Genomic DNA, 27,580 nt, shown 5'->3' with positions numbered 1-27,580 from the left:
GCAGTCCTAGGGGGTCTCCCTACCGCATATAGCGATCGTTATTCATAGTAGGGAATGTATCCACCCACCCGCATTGGAGCAGCGTGGTGAGTGAAGTTCTGATCCTTCTCCTACATGGGGAAAGAGGCCTACGATATTACAGCCCAGCCGTGGGATATTACAGGTTGAAGCGTAATTTTATTCTTTCTTGAATTTGCTCTTGTGATCTATTCCTACTACAATTTTTCGGCTTGAGAATGATATGTATCTTAAAATATTATCTTTTAAAAAAATCTATCGCGAAAATAAATTAATGAGCATAAAACAATTATATAATTACAGCACTTTCATACGTAAAACTATTGATAAAAATGTCCACAACGAACTACAATTTAATAGCAGCAAAAAATTTGAACACCCCTGCAATCGACGCACAAGTCTCATTGTTTTGTCTAAAACTGCTACCAAGTTCGGTCAAACCGCAATAACATATGATGGTGCGCGTCTTTATAACAAGATCAAAAATACGAGTATTGACTCGTTCGATATATTAAAAAAGCAACTGTCTCATTATATTATTGCAAAAACATCTGTCTGTGTAGAATGGAATAATAGTGGTTTTCAAATCATGGTGATGTTTATGTTGTTTTTTTTTAAAAATTGATTCCGGCTATCTGGTTTGTTTTAATGATTTGTGTGTTATTTTCTCCATGGAAATTGTAAGTACGACAGTGAATGTCTGTTAATTGTTTGTTTTTATTTTAATTGTGTTCTCATGTAAGTGATGTAATTGTCTTTATGAGACTAAATAATCTTTAAACCTAAAAAGTGTTAAATCATATACACATATTTTCGCATTACTGGTCAAATGTATGTAGCATATGTATACGTGGGGACGAAAACATCTTTGGGGACGATTTGAAATAAACTCTCATTGAAAGACTTATGAGATCGTGACATATGCGTAGATAAATATTCTGGAATTGAATTCAACTCCGCGGTAGACAAGTCATTAAACTTCTGCTGTACGGAACACACAGATACAATGATAAAATACCATCTTATATAGGTATTTAAAATGGCAAACTTGAGTGTTAACACGTTAACACTGTGCCACGCCGTTAATGAGCTGTCAATTGAATTGACTGTCACGTCAAATCAGCTAAAATTCAAGCTGCCTGCGTCGGTAAATCTGAGTTAGGTTGCCGGCGAAAATATTTTTGGTATTACTGTAAGATACCAATAAGTTTTTATTTATGTATTAGGAATACGATATTAGGATAAACAAACAACATGACTGTTGAAATACCGAGTAAGGCGAAGCTGTCTCAGCTTACGTCTGATAAACAACTCACATTCATAAAATTGGCTGTTTTATCGATGGCAGCTATTTTATGTAAGTAGAATTACTTTTATTCTTGTATGAATAATAACTGAATGGTCCGTTCGAAAGCTATCATCGTTTAGAAACAGCTAGTTGTTATTGTTTTGTTTCACTGACGTGGTTTGATTGCAAGCGCGAATGGCGACAAACATTCACGTGCTGACGAAGTTATCTACAAATAGGAAAAGTTTTTTGATTATTATGAGTACATACACATAAAACTTACATGATAATAGCATAAGTTTTATATATTCACTTATTGTTTTAGCTTTTGCAACACGCCTTTTTTCCGTTCTACGTTTCGAAAGCGTGATACACGAGTTTGATCCTTATTTTAACTACAGAACAACTCGTTTCCTCACAGAGGAAGGTTTCTATCAGTTCCACAACTGGTTTGATGACAGAGCATGGTACCCTTTAGGCCGTATTATTGGTGGTGAGTGTTCTAATGTTTGTGTATTTATTAAAAATAATTATTAAACAATACTTATACTGCACAGTGCTTCGTAATTAGTACCTCAATAAAAATAAAAATAAATAATTATGTTTTCAAATAGATATAATGCTATTTTATATCTACTTAGATCTTAAATTATTTTCAGCTTTTAAAATAAATAATTTATTCATTGGGAAAAAAATATTGTCAAATCATAATTTTAATTTACTCATCTATCTGTACATGCCATACAAATGTTTTTAGAGCCTTTTTTGTTTCTATAATAACTATAATCCTAATAGAATTATGTTATCTATAAGGAATTTAATATTATTAATTAAATAATCATTTTCAGGGACAATTTACCCTGGCCTGATGGTGACGTCTGCTACTCTTTACAATATTATGCAGTTTTTTAACATAACAATCGATATCAGAAATGTCTGCGTATTCTTAGCGCCATTCTTCTCTTCCCTTACAACTATTGTGACATATTTACTCACAAAAGAATTAAAGGTGAGATATACAAAAAGGGCCAGTTTCACTGTTTTACATAAAGTTTATCCTGCAAATAACTTACAAATACTCTTTGACAGGGGGAGGTTGAGTAGGCCATTAGAAACTATTTCTCCTCAATTAATAAACTACATCTTAAAAAAAGTACTATATGTAAATATAAATGTCTCATAAATATAGTAGAATTTGATGGTAAAAAAGAATAATAAATCAAAAACTTTTCACTGTCAGATACTGTCATCCATCAAAGGACCAGTTATGTCTGGTGCAACCAATCCAGTTATGACTGGTGCAACAAGCCTAAATGTGATTATTTTTATGGCAATTGTAGTTATTAAGGCAATTCACAGCCCTGGCTACTGTGCTCAACAACAAGCTACAGCTAACAAGTTGTTGTGGATTCAAAGTCTGCTAGTAACAAATATTTATGAAATGCATATAGATGTTATTTAGTCTGAGTTTTCGTTTCTGGACTACATTTTTTTATTATATATTTAGATCTAACTTTGTTCACTGTGTTTTCCAATTTTCTTTATTTTATTTTTAAAGTATTAATTACTGTATCTACAAAAGACATTGACAATATTTTATTTAAAAAACGTGCAAAGGTATAAATAATAGTATACAGTAGATGCTTAAATAATAATATAATTGGAATGCGTTTTTTTTTAATTGATGGCGAAGGATTTTAATTCAACATGCAACTAATATGGCTATTATTTTATCCACATTCTTTAAATATTTTTTTATTGTTTTAATTTTAGTAATAAAAATACTCATTACAAATATCAGTCTTTCTAGTAAAGTTTTCTCAAAATAAATACACAATATAAACAGTCTATGTTTAGTAAAAATGGAAAAAAAAATCAATATTGAACTTTGTTTTTAAGTTAGATGTGATTTTTTTTTTTTTTTAATATTTTAAATAATCTTGAAATAGACACACAACAAAAAACTTTTATGAATGTAAATATTTTGAATCAAATACATTGTTAATACTGGTGACTAATTTTGTTAAAGTATGAAATATTTGAATTATTTTTTTAAACATATTTTCGTTCAGAAATAAATAAAGGATGTCCAGCGGAAAATTTTGTTTTATAAACTTAAATAAAAAACATATTAATAAACTCAAAATATTTATTATATTTTTAAAACAAAGCACGTTTCTGCGGATTTTATTTTTTAAAAATAATGTCCTCCAAGTGACGTCCATTTCTCGCAACACACTCTTGTAAGCGAACCCTCATATTGGCGAATACGCGCCAACACAGTGCTTGGGGGATTGCATCAATTTCACGCCGGATATTTTCTTGCAGTGCAGATATGGTGCGGGGATTATTACAGTACACTTTAGACTTGAGGTATCCCCACAAGAAAAAATCACAGGGCGTCAAGTCAGGCGATCGTGGTGGCCAGGCTATGTCTCCGTACTTGCTTATTAATTTTCCAGGGAAAATGTCCCTTAACTTCGACATGGACACCCTGGAAGTGTGCGGGGTTGCCCCATCTTGCTGAAAATGTGTCCTATTGTTGCGCCCTGGAAAAACTTGCAATTGCGGCACCAAAAACTCATCAATCATGCGGCAGTATACAGAGGAATTCACAGTTTCCCCCTCATTAAAAAAATACGGTCCGATTATTCCTTGAGCTGAGATGGCGCACCATACTGTGGTTTTAGGGCAGTGCAAACTTTTCTGATGACGTTCTTTTGGGTTGTTGGGATTCCAGTAACGCATATTTTGCTTGTTTACGTAACCCCCGATGTGAAAATGTGCCTCATCGCTGAACAATATGTTTCCAAGTGTTCTGGGGGTTCGAAATCGTTCCAAAGCCGTTCTGGCGTACCTTTCCCTTGAAACATAATCGTTCTCATTCAATTTTTGGACAATTTGCATTTTATAGGGATGAAGCTTTAGTTTTTTTTTTCAAAATCGTGTGCACAGTTGACTTCTTAATGCCTGTAGAGGCGGCAATCTTTCTTACTGATTTCCTTGGATTTCTAAGAATTTCTTGACGCACCTGTGTCACTCGTTCTGGTGTTGCTGCCGACGTAGACGGTCCTGGTGGCGGCCTATTGATCATTGTCCCTTCTTCTCGAAATCTTTGCACCCACGTTCTGATAAGCTGCGTACTCGGACCATCGCTTAATCGCCGAATGTTGTAATGCAAACAAAAAGCACGACGCGCTCGAATAGGCGAATTACCGTTCATCAAATATTGTTCCACCGCGTACGCGCGGTGCGCGCCCGACCAATGACTCATGGCGACTGACAAATCCGCAAAAACGTCGCTTCTAACGCCACCCCCTCCGCGGCCCTAACCCCGCTTACAAATGAGTAACGTTGATTTAAAGTTGAAAAATTCCCGCTGGACACCCTTTATATGGCCAGTCCGTTGTAAACTCATATATGTTTTATATCACAGAATGAAGGAGCGGGTCTCGTTGCTGCGGCTATGATTGCAATTGTCCCAGGATACATTAGCCGTTCAGTTGCTGGAAGCTACGACAATGAGGGAATTGCTATTTTCTGCATGTTACTAACGTATTACTTCTGGATAAAGGCAGTTAATACTGGAACTATCCTGTGGGCTACAATGACTGCTCTAGCTTATTTCTACATGGTATGTATTTTTTTTTTCTTTAAAAAATTATGAAATTAAATAATAATATTACCTAGCTTTAATATTTTTCATAGGTACCATGACGTAGAGAGATACAAAAGTCGATGATAGAACTTAACTTCTTATTCTACTGATAATAAAATGTATCTTTGAAAGTATATATAGAACCAACAAATTTGTTACAAATTTTATTATTTTCTTAGATTTGGTGTCTAAAAAAACATTAATTTATATCAACAAGTATATTACATTACATTATTAGGAATAACTCACAAACTACTCCTTAAATCTCACTCAAAATTAACTGGGACCACATGATAGTCATCAGTTTTCGAACAAAAAAGAATTGTCAAAATTGGAACACCCATTAAAAAACTATGAGGTAGGTGACACACAAAAAATTTAAAAATATACAGTCGAATTGAGAACCTCATTTTGACCTAGAAAGTGATTAAAAAATATATTTAGTATTAAATTTGATTGATAATTTGTACACCAGTGAACAAATAATCATTGCATATAAATATACAATGATATACAATCAATCAAAGATCATTAAGATGAAAGATTCACACAAATATGTTCTAATGACATTTTTGTTTTTGCACTTTCATACAGTATTCTTTAATTATTTATACTGTTAAATTTTTAATTAGATATATATTACTTTTATTTAACTTACAAATGCAATATAATTAAATGTATGCTAATTTTTTTTTTATTTTTTTTTTTTAAATCTGTAGTTCGACCGAGTCTGACCACAGACCATCTCTTTATAATATTCACAAAGACATATATCACAAACTTTTCAAAAAAGAAATGCAGCTTTGGCTGTTCTGCTAAGGACCTGTTTCACCAATAGTGTATAAAGTTTATCCTGCAAATAAGATACTATTAGACTTTAATAGCAGGAGGTAGGATAGGCCGTTAGGACCTGTTTCACTTCAATTAATAACCAATAGTTTTTAGCTTCATTTTTGTGATTAGAAAAATATCTCATAAATACTACTCATACTACACATACATAATACTCTCATAATACTAATATTAATCAATTTGTCTATACAGGTGTCATCATGGGGTGGTTATGTTTTCCTGATCAACCTGATCCCTCTCCACGTATTGGCTTTAATGCTGCTGGGTCGTTTCTCAGCGCGAGTGTACGTCGCTTACAGTACCCTGTACTGTGTGGGCACAATCTTGTCCATGCAGATATCCTTTGTCGGATTTCAACCGGTGCAAAGTTCAGAGCATATGCTTGTAAGTATTGATAAATTTTATTGGAACGTAATAATTGTACAGGTGGGAAGTTTTACTGACTAAAATTTTATGGCCAAAAAGAAATAAACAAATTTAGTAAATTACCTATTAAAATTTCAAGAAAATCCCATTCTTAGATATAATGAATTTTGTTTTTCTAAATGCAAAGTTTACATTACTTTTAGGAATTTTCATTATATTTTTATGAAAAGGTTTAAATTTTTCCAATCTCCTCAGTAGCAGCATCTAAAAAAAATTAATATCGAGATGATAACTTTTGAAAATTAGGAAACAGTACAATATAGTACAAATATACTTTATTGTTCACAAAAAAAAAAAATTAAAAAAAAAAAGATAAAAGAAACAAATAACACAAACATGTACAAATCTAAATTAATTTCTAATAATTGTAAATTCCACAGGCACTCGGCACATTCGGTTTGTGCCAGCTGTACGCCTTCACTCAGTACTTGCGTGAACACTTGTCTCCGGCCAACTTTGAGTTGTTGTTCAAGGCGTTATTGACAACACTGCTTGCAACTCTTGGCACTGCTATTGTTGTTTTGACTGTCACTGGTATGTTATATGATTTTTCAAACAGAATAATCTGTTATATATCTGTATTTCAATAAAATAAAATAAAAATTATGGTCTTTGAATTTAAATATATAAAAATAATTTTGTTACTAAAAAAAATACACTTTTCTATGTAATAATCTAACTATATTTTTAGGTAAAATTTCACCATGGACTGGCAGATTCTACTCTCTGCTCGACCCTTCATATGCTAAGAACCACATCCCCATCATTGGTATGTATTTTACAACCAAAAGTTTTAAGACGTTTCCTATTTTCAATAAACAATTCCTTGTTTACGAACATATATATATGAAAAGAATCAAGATTAAAAACATATCGGTTTGCATGTATAATACAGCCTATGCTCCTACAGATATTTTCTTTCCTTGGCCTCGACTCAATATAGTGTCTAAAGATGTATATTTTCAGTCAATAAGACTTGAAATTTTAAGTTGCACAAGTTGCTTCGTGTATATAATATGGCCTATGACTCATCAGATCTTTTCTTCAAATTCCGCCTAGTATTTAATGTCTGTCATGATCATCATCATCATCATCATCATCATCATCATCATTTCAGCCTATCGCAGTCCACTGCTGAACATAGACCTCCATAAGCACGCATAAGTTCGCGCCAAAAATGGAATGAACTCATGCGTGTTGCCCATAGTCACCCCCTCTCTTCCTGTAAGTGTCGTAAGAGGCGATTAAAGGATAACCATCCAACTGCTGGCTTTGAACTACACAGGCCGAAGACGGGCAGCAGCGTCTTCGTTGCGACAAAGCCAGCCCTGCGGTCACCAACCCGCCTGCCCAGCGTGGTGACTATGGGCATAATGTCTGTACCTGTATATATTTTTTCTTTCCAGCGTCGGTATCTGAGCACCAGCCGACGTCGTGGTCATCATTCTACTTCGACCTGCAAGTTCTAGTGTTCCTGTTCCCCGCTGGATTGTATTTCTGTTTTACACGCCTCACCGATGCTAACATATTCATCATATTGTATGGTGTTCTCAGCATTTACTTTGCGGTGAGATGAACTTGATACATACTGTGGATTATTTATTTATTACCCCCATTAGGGTTTTCAGATCTTTTAAAATTTCATTACATAGCTTTATCCCTATAGAATCAATGTGATCAGTATGATTAGGTTTTAATAAAATGATTATTCCTATAGCTTGCAATGCAGCTTACTATAGTCTATGATTGTCTATGAACAATTTTCTGTCTAACAACATTAGTCATAAATTCTTTTTAATATATAATTTTATAGACTTTTAAATTAATTTATACTGTAACACAGTCGATTTGCAAATTAAGTATAGATACTCGTACTTTTCAAACAATATATATTTGAAAATCAACAAATTCAAAAAACAAATCATAATTTTTTTTATTTTTTAATAATGATGACAAAACGAAGCTTGAGTGTGTCGAGCAAACGTCGAGCAACCTCCGTTAGCTCCGCGCTATGAACCTTACACTTTGATCGCTGACAAACTTTGGCAATTATTGGAACTATTCTCAAATACATCCATTTTAGTAAGAAAAGTTACTTTCCACAGGGTGTGATGGTGCGTCTTATGTTGGTACTTGCGCCAGTTATGTGCATCGTATCCGGAGTAGCGGCTTCTAGTTTATTGAGTTTACATGTTAAAGATATTGAGCCAAAAGTCGAGAAACATGATAAGAAGAAGAAGCATGAAAACAATTTGGTGTTTAGATCAGAGGTAAGACATGATTTGTTTATAAATTCTATTGACTTGTCTCTTTATACAAACAAAAATTATTTGCTTGCTGGCTTATTTAATAGTACATACACAGAATGATCAACACTATTTTATAAGTATGAATATGGAAGGGCGGGACATCCTGACACAAGTGAAACACTCTTACTTAAAAGGATGTCCCAACAACGGTATCATGTATGTAAACGTTTTTTCTAAATAAATAATTTTTTTTATTGTGTTCCTTCAAATTGGTGTTTTGTAACTATAATATATCACGTTCTACGTAGAAAATAAATTTCTAGCCCATTTTTAACTTGACTTTGTTTAAATAGACGAGCTTTTTTGGCGGATTTGTTCTACAAGATACCATTCCTGAGCACGTAAACATCCCTCTAAAGCCGAAATTATTACTAATTGAGGAATACAACTAAAGAACTGCGTATTGGAAATAATTCTTTCCTCGTAGAATATTATTCATAGTAAATTATCATAAGTTATGCTGAGGTACATTGCCAGAGTATCTCATATATTGAGAAGTACAATTTTAAAAAAAAAGCTAGGACTTTTTTCCACAAGGAACGTGATCTAAAACACCAACACCATTTGATTAAACGCAGTTAGGAATCGAACATTCTGTATACATTTTAATATACATTTTATTCGTGTCTATTAAAAATAGGTGCCACAAATACATCCCACCTCGCTCTCATATTAAATGTTTCATTATCAAAATTGCTTGATTATTTAAAAATTGTAAGAGAATGTCAATCTATAGCATCATGCTGAGAGAAAAAGTACTGTAGTAATGTGATTATCTAGCTGATTGTAAATTATAGGTCAAAACCGAAATAAGTTTGACGTGAAACAATTCTACCGGTAGCTTTTCGAAGTTGATAAGAGTCCTTTGAATGGCAGGTGGGCGCGATGTTCGTATGCGTGCTGGGCTGCCTGTTAGTGTCGTACGTGTTCCACTGCACGTGGGTGACGTCAGAGGCCTATTCATCGCCCTCCATAGTTCTGTCAGCGCGGGCCCATGACGGCGCTCGCATTATCTTCGATGACTTCCGCGAGGCCTACACGTGGCTGAAGATGAACACACCACAGGTTTGTTGTTGATCTATATATAATTTCACCTATACATTATAAAGCATATATATTATATAGCCTGTACATTATATAGCCTGTACATTATATAGCCTGTACATTATATAGCCTGTACATTTTATAGCCTATATATAAAAGGCTAAACTAATCAAAATTCGAATTAAAGCCTTGACAATTATTTGCTCAATTCAAATATATTTTCCACTTCAGCGTTGTATACCTTCATTTTTTTAAAGTAGTGCAATATAAATACCACTCCAAATGTACTAAATAACATAATTTACAGTTAAAAATACAATTTATGTGTGTTGATAATACACATATTAAAAAAGATGTATCCGTAACTCTCTTAATAGTTCAAAATAGGTTACCTTTTAGTGGAGTCCCAAAAAAGATGTACAGAGACAAATATTCATCCAGGCACAAGTGTGTTACTATATTTATAAACAAAACTCATTCATAAAATGTTTATTTTAATTCCACAGAATGCAAAAGTAATGTCGTGGTGGGATTACGGGTATCAGATAACGGCTATGGCGAACAGAACGGTCATAGTGGATAACAACACTTGGAATAACACGCACATATCTCGAGTGGGGCAGGCGATGGCGTCCAGTGAAGAACACGCCTACGAAATCATGAGGGAGCTGGATGTGGACTACGTACTTGTGATATTTGGAGGACTCGTGGGGTATTCATCTGATGGTAAGCATTTGCTTTTATATTGTGTCAAATAAGCTATGGTATATGAGTAATATGGGAATGTAATATAACCTAGAAGAAAAAGTTATTGCGTGTACAATATTGTATTGATGCTGGCTATTTTGGATATACTTATCGTCTTTAATGGAGCCGGGAAACTGAAAGCGTGCTATTTTATTTAAATCAGGACAAATTGAGAGTCCTTAGTTCCAAGCCATATTCAATTATAATCATTGATATATAAAATTCGTGTTTGTAGTTAAACTCCTCCAAAACGGCTTGACCGATTCTCATGAAATTTTGTGTGCATATCGGGTAGGTCTGAGCATCGAACAACATCTATTTTTCACACCCCCTAAGTTATAAGAGAGGGGGGGGGGGATTGAGAAGGTTAATAAAATATATGGCAAAACAACGTTAGTGGGGTCAGCTAGTTATTTTTTATAAATCGCGTGAGTCACGAATTCTTTCATCTCAGAACCGTCAGTGTTAACCTAAACACGTTGTTCAGATATCAACAAGTTCCTGTGGATGGTGCGTATCGGAGGCAGCACGGACCGCGGCGCGCACATCCGGGAGGCGGACTACTACACGGGCTCGGGCGAGTTCCGCGTGGACGCGCAGGGCTCGCCCACGCTGCTCAACTGCCTCATGTACAAGATGAGCTACTACAAGTTCGGCCTCGTCTACACCGAAGGAGGTAACGTTCGCCGTCCACTACTACACGGGCTCGGGCGAGTTCCGCGTGGACGCGCAGGGCTCGCCCACGCTGCTCAACTGCCTCATGTACAAGATGAGCTACTACAAGTTCGGCCTCGTCTACACCGAAGGAGGTAACGTTCGCCGTCCACTACTACACGGGCTCGGGCGAGTTCCGCGTGGACGCGCAGGGCTCGCCCACGCTGCTCAACTGCCTCATGTACAAGATGAGCTACTACAAGTTCGGCCTCGTCTACACCGAAGGAGGTAACGTTCGCCGTCCACTACTACACGGGCTCGGGCGAGTTCCGCGTGGACGCGCAGGGCTCGCCCACGCTGCTCAACTGCCTCATGTACAAGATGAGCTACTACAAGTTCGGCCTCGTCTACACCGAAGGAGGTAACGTTCGCCGTCCACTACTACACGGGCTCGGGCGAGTTCCGCGTGGACGCGCAGGGCTCGCCCACGCTGCTCAACTGCCTCATGTACAAGATGAGCTACTACAAGTTCGGCCTCGTCTACACCGAAGGAGGTAACGTTCGCCGTCCACTACTACACGGGCTCGGGCGAGTTCCGCGTGGACGCGCAGGGCTCGCCCACGCTGCTCAACTGCCTCATGTACAAGATGAGCTACTACAAGTTCGGCCTCGTCTACACCGAAGGAGGTAACGTTCGCCGTCCACTACTACACGGGCTCGGGCGAGTTCCGCGTGGACGCGCAGGGCTCGCCCACGCTGCTCAACTGCCTCATGTACAAGATGAGCTACTACAAGTTCGGCCTCGTCTACACCGAAGGAGGTAACGTTCGCCGTCCACTACTACACGGGCTCGGGCGAGTTCCGCGTGGACGCGCAGGGCTCGCCCACGCTGCTCAACTGCCTCATGTACAAGATGAGCTACTACAAGTTCGGCCTCGTCTACACCGAAGGAGGTAACGTTCGCCGTCCACTACTACACGGGCTCGGGCGAGTTCCGCGTGGACGCGCAGGGCTCGCCCACGCTGCTCAACTGCCTCATGTACAAGATGAGCTACTACAAGTTCGGCCTCGTCTACACCGAAGGAGGTAACGTTCGCCGTCCACTACTACACGGGCTCGGGCGAGTTCCGCGTGGACGCGCAGGGCTCGCCCACGCTGCTCAACTGCCTCATGTACAAGATGAGCTACTACAAGTTCGGCCTCGTCTACACCGAAGGAGGTAACGTTCGCCGTCCACTACTACACGGGCTCGGGCGAGTTCCGCGTGGACGCGCAGGGCTCGCCCACGCTGCTCAACTGCCTCATGTACAAGATGAGCTACTACAAGTTCGGCCTCGTCTACACCGAAGGAGGTAACGTTCGCCGTCCACTACTACACGGGCTCGGGCGAGTTCCGCGTGGACGCGCAGGGCTCGCCCACGCTGCTCAACTGCCTCATGTACAAGATGAGCTACTACAAGTTCGGCCTCGTCTACACCGAAGGAGGTAACGTTCGCCGTCCACTACTACACGGGCTCGGGCGAGTTCTTGGAAGGGAGACTTGAAAGACAATTTAATTAAGTCCGTTTCAGCCTGTAATATCCCACTACTGGGCATAGGCCTCTTTCCCCATGTAGGAGAAGGTTCAGAGCTTAATCCACCACGCTGCTCCAATGCGGGTTGGCGGATATATTCCCTACTATGAGTAACGATCGCTATCAGGTGTACATGATAACAACCGGGACCGACAGCTTAACGTGATCTCCGAGGCACGGTGGGGAGACCCACAAGGACTGCACAAACACCCAGACCACGGCAAACACCTGTATGGCCAATACAAATGTTTGTCGTGTGCGGGGATCGAACCCGCAACCGATCGAACGCACAACAGGTACAATCCATGGCTGTAACCGCTGCGCCAACGCGGCGTAATTAAGTCCATCAACATCTAAAGTTTTCGATTTTGAATTTACAACATGTCACGCCGAGTGTGCTTATTTTAAGTCTTGTTTCACAATCAGTATCAAATAATTTAATTTAATTTTGTCTGTAGGTCGGCCTCCTGGCTACGATCGCGTACGTGGCGCGGAAATCGGAAACAAAGATTTCAACCTTGATGTGCTAGAAGAAGCATACACCACAGAGCATTGGCTCGTGCGCATATACAAAGTAAAGCCGCTGCCCAACCGCGGCCTTTGAGCAAACATGACAGACCTCAAATGTGCTCCCACACAGTTTTTCTAAAACTTATCTGCTACCAAAGACCATCCAAACTTAAATGGAGGATGTTCTAAACAACTTTTTAGATCAGAGAGCTGGAAGACCGGCTGAAATCATCTTCGTTTTAAAAAATTGATCCCTAGTTTATTACATAACTTTTTAAAACTTATCATCAGATGATACTATATATTCCAACTAAACACTGCCAACTTTTTCGCTCAGAAAGTTGGAACACAAAACAAAATCATATCATATCTCAAATTGCTGAGCAAACCCAAGCACTGTGTGACTGTCACTACTTGACTTAAAAAGACCTTGAAGACAGGTCAAATCATCGTGGCCGCATCGTGGCATCGACTGCCACTGGAGGCCTCCTCAAATACACACTATAATATACCACCTATGTCTGCCATCCTCATCCGGACTTTTGGTCAAAAATCTTAGTAACTCTATAAAAATTAAAGCGTAATTAAAGGATTACTTGAGAAGTGTGAGTGTTAAAGGAGCACAAGCAGGAATGTTGCAAGTCACGTTGATACTCCTTTCTCCAGTGTCTTGGAACTGTGTAGCTGTAAATTTTCACGTGATTGTAGTTAACGACGCAGTAATTTGCGCTCTATTTCGCGTAAGTTACGGTTTTTGAAATGAAAATATGTTCCTTTTTTTAGTTTTGAAAAGCTGAGCGGATGCATGTTTAGTCAAAGTAGGAAAAAATATTTCACTCTATTATGTGATGTAATATATATTTAAAAATTAATTTTAACGCTTTGAAACAAGTTTTTATTTTGCTTGGGATTTAGTAAATGGTAATAACATTAATTTGTATGAAACTTGACTGTCAATTTATCAAAGTTTACAATACCTTTGAAGACTTATATTTTAAATTATTAATTATTCTCAAAATTTTGTCACAAATTTTAAATACCTGAAATTGAAAGTTTTGTAATTAAACTAAACTAAATAATTAAATATTACTTATAAAAATAAATATTTTTACATTTTATAAAGGTTTAGATACCTTTGCAATTTCAAATATTGCTATGCAATGTTCTTCACTCCAACTAGGTTGAAATAATAACTAATATGAGTGTAACAACTTTAATCTCATTGATAATGTGCAGATTAATTATAACTATGTATAACTCCATTGCACTGCCTTATATAGCTGTCTATGTAGTAGTTAATTTAATAGGTAAATGAATAATGAAAATGTTCTTTCAAAAGAAAATAATTTGCATAACAAAATATCTTCGTTTTCAAAAATAACAATTTAACGATCGCACAAAATTCGTGTAAAATTCTGTTAAAGAATATTAGGAATTGGAAAACTAAAATTATACAATTATAATATAATCTATAATCTTGTGAATGAATGGTAAATACAGTTGTAAAAATCATTTTTTTATTTCAAATAAAATATTAAATTTATGTGTGTTTTAATAATTTTTTAAGGTGTATTATGTGTTTATTTATTTAATTAGAACCACCAACAGAATTGCATGTTTAAAAAATTTACAATTAGATATATGCAAAGGTATTAAATATATACATATAATTCCTCTTAAAGGTAGTTACAGCATGCGCTTTAGACAATTGAGCCATCAGCATCAAAAGATTTTAAACATATAGGATTTAAATTAAAAAAAATACATACAAAATAAAGAACTAAATACATAACTATTACTATTGTAAATTAAGATAAGTTAATATTAGTGCTACATAACTTTTGATTTGAGGAATCAAATGACTTTAATAGTTTCTTCTTAAATACAGCTAAGTTATCTGCGAAGATGTCTAATGACTTGTTTTTAACTGTAAATTCTCTGTAGAGCCTACTCATTTTAGGGATAAGGGAATAATAACCGAGGTTTGTTCTCTGGGTTTTATAAGCAAATAGTGAAAGGAGATATCGTGGTATGCGAGAGGGAACGTTAATTGAAATTTTGCTTAGGAGTTCTGAATTTTCCACAGTTCCATTCACTAGTTTGTGTAAGAATACCATATCAAGTAGCTTGCGCCGGTTAGAGAGTGAGTTTAACCGAAACTTATTTAGCCGTGAGTAGTAGGGCATTCTTTTGTCCTGTCCAATAGAATAAAATTGCGTAAACCGTCTCTGTATACTTTCCAATCTATCTTTATGGGTCTGGTAGTTAGGGTTCCAAATGAGCGTTCCATATTCTAGATTACTCCTTACTAATGTAGTGAATTAAATTTTTTTGGTTTTAAGTTTTTTAAATTGTTTAGAATTTCTAAAAATAAACCCCAACATCTTGCGTGCCGACCTGCATATGTTATCAATGTGTACATTATAACGTAACTTAGCATCAGTAGTGATACCTAAATCGCGAACATACTCCAATTTCTGTAATTGGTGCGTACCAATAAAATATTTTCCCTCAACAAAAAATCGTTTACGTGTGAAAGTAATATATGAACATTTGGAACGGTTAAGCTCCATTTCATTTAACTTACACCATTCGAAAACTCTATTGATATCTTCTTGTAAAGACTTAACGTCGTGCTTATTTGTAATTTCTTTAGCAAGCTTTAAATCGTCAGAATAAATTAAACATTTGGAATTCTTGATGCAATTAGTAATGTCGTTAATGAAAATATTAAATAGTAATAGTCATAAAATTGAGCCTTGAGGAACACCAGACACAGCGAGATAAAATAGAGAATTGTGACCTTTGATAACTACGTATGAGCGTCTGTTGGCTAAATATGAAGAGATCCAAGACAAAAGAGGATAGATTATAGAAGATTATATAAATAAATATACTAATACATCATTAAGTGATACTTGCAGAGGCATATGAAAATAAAAATAAAAAATAGTTAACGTAATAATAATATATTTACAACTAATTCATTACACCGCATTGATAATAATTAACAAATTAATTTTTATTATGAACAAGTTACCAGAAAATAATATTTTTAGCTAATCTTCCATTCCATCGTCATCACCCTGATCAGAGCAGTCTTCTGGCAAGAAAGTGTCATCATTTTTATAGTTATGCTTGTTTGGTCTAAATCGCTTTGGTTTTCTTTTTGCATTATCTTGGTTAGTATTTTTAGGACCGAGCTGAAATGTATTTGAATAACATTACAAGAGAGATTTATTAGCAAGTTTAGTATTATTTTATATGGTGAGCATGAATTTTGTATTTCGATTTTTCTTTATTGCCTATTACTTTAAAACAAATTACTTTTAGTTTTATGTTAACCAACATGTCTTAATGTAATATACTACCTACATATTTATTTATTTTTTTTATTTTTTTATACAATGATAGGCTTGCGTTTGCCCACTATTTCACCTGATGATAAGTGAAAATGCGGTCTAAGAAGTGATGAATAATGATCTAAGAAATTCTGATATGTGATTGATAAATACTTTCCACAAACAGCCCCTAATAGGAATGTGAATCCGATGTCTGAAGTCCAAAAAGCATACAATATAAATGACAAAAGCTAAGACACCAACAGGTCGGCAAGCAAGCATACGGCTCACCTGATGGTAAAAGATTATCTATAGCCTCTAGACACCTGCAATACCTGAATTACTCACCACAGGAATATAAACACAGCTCCAAAGCAGTATTATTTAGCTGGATCTTCTGTAAGGTTGAAGTACTTGCCCAGTCAGGCTGCTCCAGATTTTGAGCAGGATATTACCCTGCTGTGCCCTAGCTAAGTTGAAGGTAATGCGTATGAGTTCACTTACCTGTTGTACAAGTTTGTAGATTCCAATGTCATTCATAAATGCGTCTTTGAAAGCTTTATGCAATGGCTTCTTTTTAAAAATTAAACACTGATCTTTTAGAACTTCTGAAGCGTCCTCTGGTAAATCTGCAATATAAAATATTTCTGAGATGATATTTAGATTGTACTATGGAATTCAGTCACATCCATTTGCAACAAAAGTAAAAAAACATTACTATTTATATGGATTTAATATAACAAATTTTTTATCTAGGCATATGTGTATTATACTCATTTGTATAGTAATGTAATGATTAAAAAATATATAAAAAAAGAATTTATCACTATAAAAAAAAAATACATTTAATCATCTACGAATGCTTACCAATTTCTTTAAAACTGTACGTTTTTGGCCTTATGTCGTAGACCCTATAATCCAGCATTAGGGTAATATTAAACGGCTCTTCATCTTCTTCTTGATTTTGTGAATAGAACGATATCTCCATGTGTGACCCATCTAGTATTTTAAACATATCTGCTTCAATGTTAAGGAGTTTCTATAAAAAATATATAAACTTTAATGGATCACATTACTCATTTGATGATTTGAAATAAAAAAACTGAAAGAATAGGCAGTACAAACTTACACAATCTTTATAAAAAAAAAACCTTAGTTTCGCTCACAAACCAATCAATTTCAAAAATTACAAATATGTGATGTTTGAAATTGAACAGTTTGTAATAATAAATATTTGCACTACCATGAAAAGATTTACAAATCAATAAGCACTAAATAATTAATATCAATTTATATTCAATAGACATAAATCCACTTTTGTAATCACCTTTAAAGCTTCAAATTGCTGTAATCTATCATAATAAGCAACCAGAGCCTTCCTGATAGCACAAAGACACTCCGGCACCATGACATTATCGTAGCTATCCAACACAACCTTTAGGTTAAACCCAACGGGTAGTGATGATTTTGATATCATGTTACCACCTGTAATTGCACCATTTAATAAACTTCAATAAATTCTCAAAATTCTATTGCGACTGTTACTTCAACCATATATGTCACCTCTTTAGTAAAATTGTCTGCACTATAGCATTAGTAAAAGTAATTCTAATGAATGACTAAAAGCTTTATAAAACTAACAATTTAAAAATTAAATTATATTTGTTACAAATAGATATATAATCCAAACGTTTATTTTGTAATAATAAATAAATTCCTCACACTACCGCTTAATAAGATAGGAATGCTGTCAGGAGTAAGAAGACACAAAAAAAACCCTCTGACGACAACTTACATCTCTATGACCTATACAGATATGCTATACGCAAGGGTTTACCAGCGCAAACACCCTTGCATAAATAAAATAAACATTTTCAAAATGTTTCCACCTACCTGAGTTCATATCAATCCTGAGTCCATGTTTGACTATATGCCCAGAATTGTGTTGCATGTGATAGACAATACAGCAGTGATCATCGGTGACATAGGACTGTACTTCCATACCAGTCAGCATTGACATCAGTTCTAAGCTCCGTTTTAATCTTTCTATTGAGTTGGTTAGGATTATTTTCTTAAAAACAAAAAATATTTATATATATATTATAGTATATCTACTACATTTCATATTGACTAACTAACAAAGATTGTTTATTTATATTTATGTATATCATATAATGTACATTTAAATGTATATAAAAATATGCTGAAACACAAATATTAAGTTGCCTACTAAACAGACAATTGCTTGTATATGTAAAAATCATCACTCAGCTTAAGCCTTCAATTTATTACTTTTGGGAAATTACTTATAAATAAGATTAGCAGATAGATATATATATTAGATTGTTGTATAACTTTCTTTTTTATATTATTAGCATACCTGTGGCCTAACAAATATTTCCTCTTTGTTACCAATCGGAGAAGCTTTTTTCCTGTATTTGTTTCTTTGGATTTGAAACAGTTCATTTTGTTTCTCTTTCAGTTTATTTTCTAGCTCATTTATCTCATCTTGAAGTTCTTCATTGTCATCAGGAACTTTTGTAGCTGTTCAATAATAATACATGAAAGTTTAGATGTAGAGTAATATTTTAAAGCCTATAATCTGTACATTTATATATGCCATGTACGTACTTTTGTACATCTACTTTATTTTTATTTTTTTTTACATTATGTATTTGTTTAAATTATTGTATGTGTTTAGATAAAACTGTATACCTAAATCATCTACATATATACCATTTCCTCTGCCCAAAGGATGCCTGGAAGGAATCGCTCATTAGCGATAACGCCGCTTTTTGTACTTATATCCTGTGTTTATTTTTGTAATTTTGCGCACTCGTGGTGTACAATAAAGTTTTTATTATCATTATTATCTATAATATTTCTTGATAACGACGACAAAATTAAAAATTATTAAGTAGGCTTCAAAACTACAATTGAATCATCATTTTACAAATCAACTTATTGGAAACTTTACTGATTTCAATTATTGTATGATTAGTTATAATACAGTAACGTAATAAAAAAATTTTGTTAACCAATATTTACAAAATCAATTTAATAATTTCGGGGATTGTTTATCACAATTAACTATTTCTGTATACAGTATAAGCAAATATATACTTTTAGAATAAAGTGTTCATCTTAAAATTGAAAAACAAGAATATAAAAATTGTTATCATTAATACTAACCGCCTTTTTTAAACAATTTGGTTATTTTCAACTGCTTCGTATTGGTCATGTTTTGTGTTTATATAAGGTAATTTAACGCAAGTATCCAAAAATATAGCTAATTAAAATATAACAAGTTTATTTATAAATCTAGTGTCTTTCTTGTAAACAAACAAGTCGGCTATTTTGCACTTGGAAACGGTAATTTTAAATTTAAACTGACATTTCGTTAACCTCAAACCATAGACTAGTCCTATGAACAAGATAATTAATAATCTGTACGGTACAATGTAGGACCAAATAGTCTGGCTAACGAAAGTAGATAACCTACCCTACCCCAGCCTGCAAAATGATGATATTTGTAATAAAAAAAATACTAATCGATCGATTTTCAATAGCTCAATTCAACTACGTTGTCCTTTTAAATTGCCCACCTTAAATTATTAATTTAAAAATCAAAAAAGTCGTTGAAAAATATTAATTTATCAATAATTTCAAACTCCTATATCTTTTGATGTATACAATATTGTAAATTGCCCAATGTGAGACAATTGTTTTTGTGTGGGAATTAAATAAAGTGTGCGTGTCAGTGATTTCCCCCCGCAAAAAAATGACAGAGAGTGGTATGGATAAAAAACGCTATGGCTACTCCCCCCCGTATTGCTCTTTAAGTAAAAGACTGTTTTATCCTTTGGTTTTATCGACTACCTACGTCGTCGTATTACTTGTCGATGTAATTGTAATCGCTTTTTAAGCAACAGTAGAGATAAAATTTATTATATTTAATTTCAATAAGGAGTTCATGTTTTTAGTATGTTACAGTAAATTTAGTATAAAGGTATACAAGCTAAAACTTATTGTTGCAATAACCAAAATCAGTCCTTGTTTCTCTTTACATTGTTATGACGTATTGATTGATTTACTGGTGTTCTCTATCCCACGTGACATTGGCGAAATGGTATGTGTTAAACTGACGCTACTAAAAGCCATTTCAAGCAAAGAACTGAACTGGCTTTCTGTTGTGCCGGGGGGGGGCGGGGGGGTTTGATTCCGCCAATGTCACGTAGAGATAATTATGTATAAAGAACTACCCATTAAACCAATCAATCAATTAATAAAAAACTATAACTAATGCCGAGGGGGTACAGTGACTTAGTTTTAGTCACGAAAAATAAAATGAGTTAAGTTTTGAGATGTGATAAACTGATTAGAAGCTAAGTTATGAATGTTCATTACAACATTTACAACCGATTAATCGACCTTACTGTTATGAATATGCTATAACTAACGATAAGCTAATGTGCTATAAAGTGCTCGTAAATAATACTTGATAAACATAGTCATACATAAATAATAAAAGGAACCTTTAATGTGAAAATATTTTTTGTAATAAAGGAAATATGAAATAAGTGAAAAACATAAGTTATAAATAAATTGTGTAGCATTTTAATTTTATTTGTGTGTATCATTGACAGAAACATAACAAATTTAAATATATACATACATATAATTATAATGAAAAACTATAAGAGGTTGCCCAGACAATCTACGCTTTTGTCACTTTTGTGGTTGTTTATCATAGACACTACAGTATTTTTCATCTGTGTCATATTGTGCGATTGATTAGTGACCTAGTGACAAAACTGACAATTAATATCGCGTAATTCATAGTAAACGCCGTAAATCTGGCGAAAAACAATAATCTTTAGTTTTTCGAAAGGATTACTAATTTTTATGTTAAGACAGAAGTTGTGAAGTATGGCTGGTGAGAGAGGTGTGGAACGTCGCAGGTCACGATCCCGGGAACGACACGAAAGAGACCGTGAAAGATACGATGATCGAGAAAGTCATAGAGATAAAGTAAAGCGTCGAGATCGATCAAGAAGTCCGAGGAAAGAACGCGAAAGATCTCGCAGTCCCACAAGAAAAGATGATCTGCGCTCTCGTAGCCCTAGAAAGGATAGAGAACGATCAAGAAGTCCTAGCCGAAAAGACCGTGGTCGATCCAGGAGTCCGAAAAAACGCGACAGTAATAAGGAGCGTCGTCTTGATGACAAAGATAAAAGTAGGTACAAAAAAGAAGAAGATAAACAGGATGATGAACAAACAAAAATGGAAGATGAACCTCCAAAACCGGTAAAAAGAGAACCGTTATCTTTAGAAGAATTACTTGCAAAGAAGAAAGCTGAAGAGGAAGCACGTAGTAAACCAGTTTTCTTAACTAAAGAACAGAGAGCCGCTCTTGCATTAGAGAGACGTCGGGAACAAGTAGAAGCAATGAGAGCTAATGTTGAAAAACCTACGATGGCCACAATAGATCTAACAGGAACATCTAAAAAAGATGATGAGAAAAAATATAGGGAGGACAGGGAAAGAGAAAGAGACCGTGAAAGAGAAAAAGAGAGGGAACGCAAGTATGAGGAAAGAAAATCTGGAGGGGATCGCAATAGGGAAGATAAAAAAGACAGAAATGAAGAACACAGTAAGACTAAAGACAAAGAAAGGGAGGAGGAAGCTATCAAAGCCAGATATTTAGGAATAGTAAAGAAAAAGCGTAGAGTTAGAAGGTTGAACGATAGGAAGTTTGTATTTGATTGGGATGCTTCTGAAGATACTTCAAACGATTACAATACTCTGTACAAAGAGAGACATCAAGTTCAATTTTTTGGTAGAGGACACATTGCTGGCATTGACATTAAATCCCAAAAGAAAGATTACAGCAAATTCTACGGAAACTTATTGGAGAAGCGTAGAACTGAATTAGAAAAGGAACAAGAGAAGTTACGTCTGAAGAAAGTTAAAAAGAAGGAAGATAAACAAAAGTGGGATGACAGACACTGGTCAGAAAAGGATCACGAAGAAATGACAGAAAGGGACTGGCGAATTTTCAGAGAAGACTACAATATCACTATAAAAGGAGGAAAAATACCAAATCCCATTCGGTCTTGGAAGGAAGCAGGCTTCCATCAGGATATTATGGAAATCATTAACAAAGTTGGTTATAAAAGCCCAACACCCATCCAAAGACAGGCTATTCCAATTGGTCTCCAAAATAGAGATATTATTGGTGTAGCTGAAACTGGGTCCGGTAAAACTCTTGCTTTTCTTATTCCTTTACTGACATGGATTCAATCACTACCAAAGAGTGAGCGGATGGAAGACGCTGATCAAGGTCCATATGCTATAATTCTAGCTCCTACTCGAGAATTGGCTCAACAGATTGAGGAAGAAACAAATAAATTTGGTATTCCTCTTGGCATTACTTCTGTTGTGGTTGTCGGTGGTCTTTCAAGAGAAGAACAAGGATTTAAGCTGCGATTGGGTTGTGAAATCGTAATCGCAACACCTGGACGTCTTATCGATGTTTTAGAAAACAGATATTTAGTTTTGAATCGCTGTACTTACGTTGTACTTGATGAAGCAGATCGTATGATTGATATGGGTTTTGAACCTGATGTACAAAAAATTCTTGAATATATGCCTGTTTCTAATATAAAACCAGATACAGATGCAGCAGAAGATGCGTCTGTATTACTTGCTAATTACAATACGAAAAAGAAATACAGGCAAACTGTGATGTTTACAGCTACTATGCCTCCAGCAGTAGAAAGACTTGCTCGTAGCTATTTGCGTCGACCAGCCATAGTGTACATAGGATCGGTTGGTAAGCCAGTTGACAGGACAGAACAAATTGTATACATGATAGGCGAAAATGAAAAACGTAGAAAGCTTACTGAAATTTTACAACGCGGTGTTGAACCGCCAATCATTATATTCGTTAATCAAAAGAAAGGAGCAGACGTTCTTGCCAAAGGTTTGGAGAAACTTAGTTTCAACGCGTGCACTTTGCACGGTGGTAAAGGGCAGGAACAACGTGACTTTGCTTTGGCCTCTCTCAAGAATGGTTCCAAGGACATACTCGTCGCGACGGACGTCGCTGGTCGTGGTATTGATATTAAAGATGTCAGTATAGTTATTAACTACGATATGGCTAAATCAATTGAGGATTACACGCATCGTATTGGTCGTACTGGTCGTGCAGGTAAAACTGGTAAAGCTATATCATTTGTCACTAAAGAAGATTCCGCTATATACTACGATCTTAAACAAGTTCTACTGGCAAGTTCTGTATCTACGTGTCCACCAGAATTAATGAACCATCCAGAGGCACAACATAAACCTGGTACAGTCGTTACAAAGAAACGAAGAGAAGAAATGATCTTTGCTTAATTATATTTGTGTTAGGAATGGAAATAAAAGCCTCATGTTAACTATAATATTTTTTTATTTACCAATTATAGAATAAATTACACTGTTATTCCAATAAATATACGTACATTTGTATACTTCTGAAAATTATTTATATTTGATGTTTCCTTGAATCACCATTCATTTACGCTGAAAAAAAAGAAAGTGAACTTAAGACTAAGAAGAAAAGAGAAAGTTTACTTTTAAATAATGGAAAAAAAACCGACTTCAAATACATTGACAAATAATACCACGAAAAAATAGTCAATAAATACACATTATTAGAGATAACTCAAAAAGTACTCATCAATTTTCAGTCAAGTTTAAGTCGGACCTTATGACAAGCACCAACTTCCGATTAAAAAAAGAATCATCGAAATCGGTCCACCCAGTAAAAAGTTATGAGGTACACATAACAAAACAATCGAATTGAGAATCTCTTTTTTTTTAAATCGGTAAAAAATAGATTTATTTCTATTTTTATAAATGGTAAACTAAAATTGCTAAAATAATTAAATTAATTTTTCACAAAATAAGGTTTGGATATCCAGAATATGCACATAAAAAATCTCTTCAATTCATAGGAATAAGGCAGACACCGATATCAATGAATCTGGTAGATATGTCTAGTCGAATATAGAATATGAATAGCACATTTTTTCTTTACATTTATGGAAAGAGTTTAATATCAAAATGACTATATTTAACAATACTCACTTGTTAGTTGTTTATTGATCTAGCTCATCATCATTTAAATAATCTGTAAAACAGAATATACACTTTAGACATATTGTAATATTATAGCTTAATATTTACATTACAGTGTATATGTAATGGTTAAAGCATTAACTATAGCATGCTTAGCACTACGTGCACAAGTAAACATAATATTGTAATATATTTTTACATGCCCCAAAGCAATCAATGAAATAAACCAAAATTATTTTTGTTCTTAAAAATCTGTATTATTAGACTATGGTTCTCTGATATATCTGGAGGAATACATTAAATCAAAATGTAGTTAGCGGCGAAAAATTTAAATGACCAAGAACAAATAAATATCCCATTGGAACCATATATCATAATGTTAGTGACCAGTAAGGTTTAAAAACTTGTATTTTGATATAAACATTTCAGGCCAAAATGCACAATAAGAATATTGTTTTGAAAATGGTGTTTCAAAGGATAACCAAAATATGAAAATTATATGTTTGTAATAGATAAAAGTACCATAAGCATAAGAAACATTTTAAAAAATCAAGCACATTGTAACACAATTTATGGAAGAAGAGACATAAAACAAAAGCACACCACACATGCATAAATCATTTCAAAAATACCTATTCTTTATGTTCAGATGGTTTAGTGTCTGACTCTTTAGAAGGCGGGGGCATAACAGCTTGTTTGACAGATGAAGCCAAAGATACTGTTAAGTCAAGAAATTCTGAGAAATCTTTGGGAAAAGATAACTCAGGGAATTTCACCTCCAGCTGTGGGTCTCCAGGTTTAACTATATAACATTAAATAATGTTAGTTTTAATCTAACATAGACCTAATCCGAATCCGAAATACATTAACACAAATGAATAGTAACAAATCCAGCAGTTTCCACCAATTTAAAAATTTTAAATCAAATTTTATAAAATGTATAGGATTCAACCTGTAATATCCCAGGGCTGGGCATAGGCCTCTTTCTCTATACGGGAGCTGGATTAGAACTTAATTCACCACACTGTTCCCCTGTAGGGTAGCAGATATACTTCCTACTATGAGTAACAATAGCTATCATTTATATATACTTATATCCATCCCGAGGGGGAATCGAACCCACAAACTGTCGGTGTTATAGGCGTCTACACACACCACTAAACCAGAGTGGTTGTTATAAAATGTATAGAGAATGAAGAAAACTAGAAACATACCTCCATACAAGAAGTTGTAAGCAATATTAATATATTGTTTTACAAAGACTCCATTGTCATTCATAATCTGTTTAGTCTCTTCAGGGAAACAAATGTAGCCCATACCCGTTGTTCCTAGTCCAGCATAGAATAATCTCTAAAAAAATAAATATAGTAATAACTTACTAACTACGATTCTGTGATCTTTATCAACAATTTTACTTAAAAGACTTCAAACTACAATTATTCTTTAAAAAATATATTAAAGTATTCTTAACATTTTTATAGTTTTTAATTTAGCTTTATTTTTATACGAGGTAATTTTTTTGATTTAATCAATCATACCCTGATAAGTCCTCCTCGAAGGCCAAATATGAAGCCAGTGAGACCACCCATAGCTACCGCCCCATACCTAATCTGTTTGTTCTCCTCTTCTCTTAAATATTGCACAATCCCTAAACCGATAATACAATTGTAATATAAAAAAGTTAAAATAAATATAGTTAGTTGACTTTAGAGTAACTGAATACTAAGTTTCTTCATTGATCACAGTGTAGTCAAGACTCATTTATATCTTTTTAATGGGACAAAATAATCATTAATTTTGATATTTTATTTTTAATCAAAGAAATATTGATGTTATATAATTAATAATAAATTAGCTCATAATAATAATTAATTAAACTTTTTTACATTAAATTAATACTTGACTGCTTTATTCCTTAATATTTCATATTGAGGAATACCTACACTCAGTTTTATCGTGTAGCTCTGAGTAATTATCTTTGACAGTATTTGTAAGTGACTCGGTGTGAGCCCATCCGATTTGAACTTTTTCTCGCACTGCTTGTACTGGTGGGAGGAGCACTGATCTTAAGTATGAACTCTTCTGTTCATTTGCTTTTGACTGTAAATACCTGAGAATGTAGTGCATATGCAACATGAAAATCAAAATAAAACTGACTGAAGTTAACCAGTTAGATTTGATAACACAAATTTACTTATCAATTATTTCTTAATGATAATGATAAAAACACATACTCTCCATATTCAGCATGAGGGGCTTCATATATGGGTAATTCAGAAGGTTTCATAGGCGGAGGGCGGACCGGTTCATCAGATGGTGGTACAGGTGTTGCAGCACTAACACTTGGCACCAACGCCACTAACCCAGATCCAATAACAACTTTACGAATCATCTATAATTTAAAACAAGATAATACTTATAGTAGACAAGTACAGGAAAACGAAATCAATAAATACATGGATAATATATTAACTTTTTAAAATGTTTACCTCTGAAGAGATATAATAATCGAATTAGTTACATAAATAAAAACAATTTGTAACTAAATTTTTCGAAGATCAGCTGCTCGAGTGACTTCTAATGACAGTTGATATGACATTATGTAATTTATTCGGATACTACGAAAGCACGAACAGTAAACCCTTAAACATTCTTGTATATATTTTTTTTCAATTTCTGTTACATATAAGTTTGTTTAATGATAACTTACTCAAAACTTAAAATTATAATTTTAAATGTAAAGTTACAAAATTATACAATTAAATTAAACGAAGAGATGGCCGAGATGGGTGGGTATTTTGCACGTCAATGTCACTTCGCAACGTCGTATTTGTCACATATTTTCTTTAAACTTTCGCTTTAAACGTCTTTGTCTCGTCCAAGTCACATCCAAGTCTCATCTGCCGTGTTAAAGTGATTTCTGTGCACCTTGTGAAAGTGAAAATAATTCTACGTTGCTGTGTATAAATAGTAAATTATAACTAGCAATTTTCGTAATAATAGAAAAATATACTTCGTTTGTACGAGCTGAA

The 27,580-nt window shown here is 34.6% G+C and overlaps 4 protein-coding genes across 4 annotated transcripts; 2 read left to right on the top strand and 2 right to left on the bottom strand.

The window, feature by feature from the left end:
• Positions 1-1,272: 1,272 nt before the first annotated feature.
• On the top strand, positions 1,273-13,291 carry LOC123659802 (dolichyl-diphosphooligosaccharide--protein glycosyltransferase subunit STT3A). The gene is made up of 13 exons (XM_045594976.1): positions 1,273-1,375; positions 1,632-1,799; positions 2,155-2,315; positions 4,743-4,940; positions 6,009-6,200; positions 6,623-6,776; positions 6,934-7,011; positions 7,649-7,809; positions 8,348-8,512; positions 9,428-9,616; positions 10,102-10,321; positions 10,830-11,018; positions 13,029-13,291. Exons 1-13 carry the CDS (start codon positions 1,273-1,275, stop codon positions 13,172-13,174), a joined length of 2,124 nt encoding a protein of 707 aa, XP_045450932.1. The 3' UTR covers positions 13,175-13,291.
• Positions 13,292-16,066: 2,775 nt separating this feature from the next.
• LOC123659791 lies at positions 16,067-19,836 on the bottom strand. Its single transcript, XM_045594967.1, has 7 exons — positions 19,614-19,836; positions 18,802-18,965; positions 18,315-18,492; positions 17,749-17,906; positions 17,289-17,460; positions 16,926-17,050; positions 16,067-16,283 (listed from the first exon to the last, which is right to left on the bottom strand). The coding sequence occupies exons 1-7, from the start codon at positions 19,660-19,662 to the stop codon at positions 16,140-16,142; spliced, it is 990 nt and encodes a 329-aa protein (XP_045450923.1). The 5' UTR covers positions 19,663-19,836; the 3' UTR covers positions 16,067-16,139.
• Positions 19,837-21,167: 1,331 nt separating this feature from the next.
• Positions 21,168-23,866, top strand: LOC123663056 (probable ATP-dependent RNA helicase DDX23). The gene has a single exon (XM_045597799.1). The coding sequence runs from the start codon at positions 21,351-21,353 to the stop codon at positions 23,820-23,822; it is 2,472 nt and encodes an 823-aa protein (XP_045453755.1). The 5' UTR covers positions 21,168-21,350; the 3' UTR covers positions 23,823-23,866.
• On the bottom strand, positions 23,860-27,146 carry LOC123663063. Its single transcript, XM_045597804.1, has 8 exons — positions 27,038-27,146; positions 26,783-26,940; positions 26,492-26,658; positions 26,087-26,196; positions 25,763-25,898; positions 25,181-25,350; positions 24,558-24,600; positions 23,860-23,990 (listed from the first exon to the last, which is right to left on the bottom strand). The coding sequence occupies exons 2-6, from the start codon at positions 26,938-26,940 to the stop codon at positions 25,181-25,183; spliced, it is 741 nt and encodes a 246-aa protein (XP_045453760.1). The 5' UTR covers positions 27,038-27,146; the 3' UTR covers positions 23,860-23,990; positions 24,558-24,600.
• Between the last annotated feature and the right edge of the window lie 434 nt (positions 27,147-27,580).

The sequence above is a fragment of the Melitaea cinxia genome, chromosome 2 (genome assembly GCF_905220565.1).
Source record: "Melitaea cinxia chromosome 2, ilMelCinx1.1, whole genome shotgun sequence".
NCBI classification, from domain to species: domain Eukaryota; kingdom Metazoa; phylum Arthropoda; class Insecta; order Lepidoptera; family Nymphalidae; genus Melitaea; species Melitaea cinxia.
This window is presented reverse-complemented; position numbering and strand designations above follow the sequence as displayed.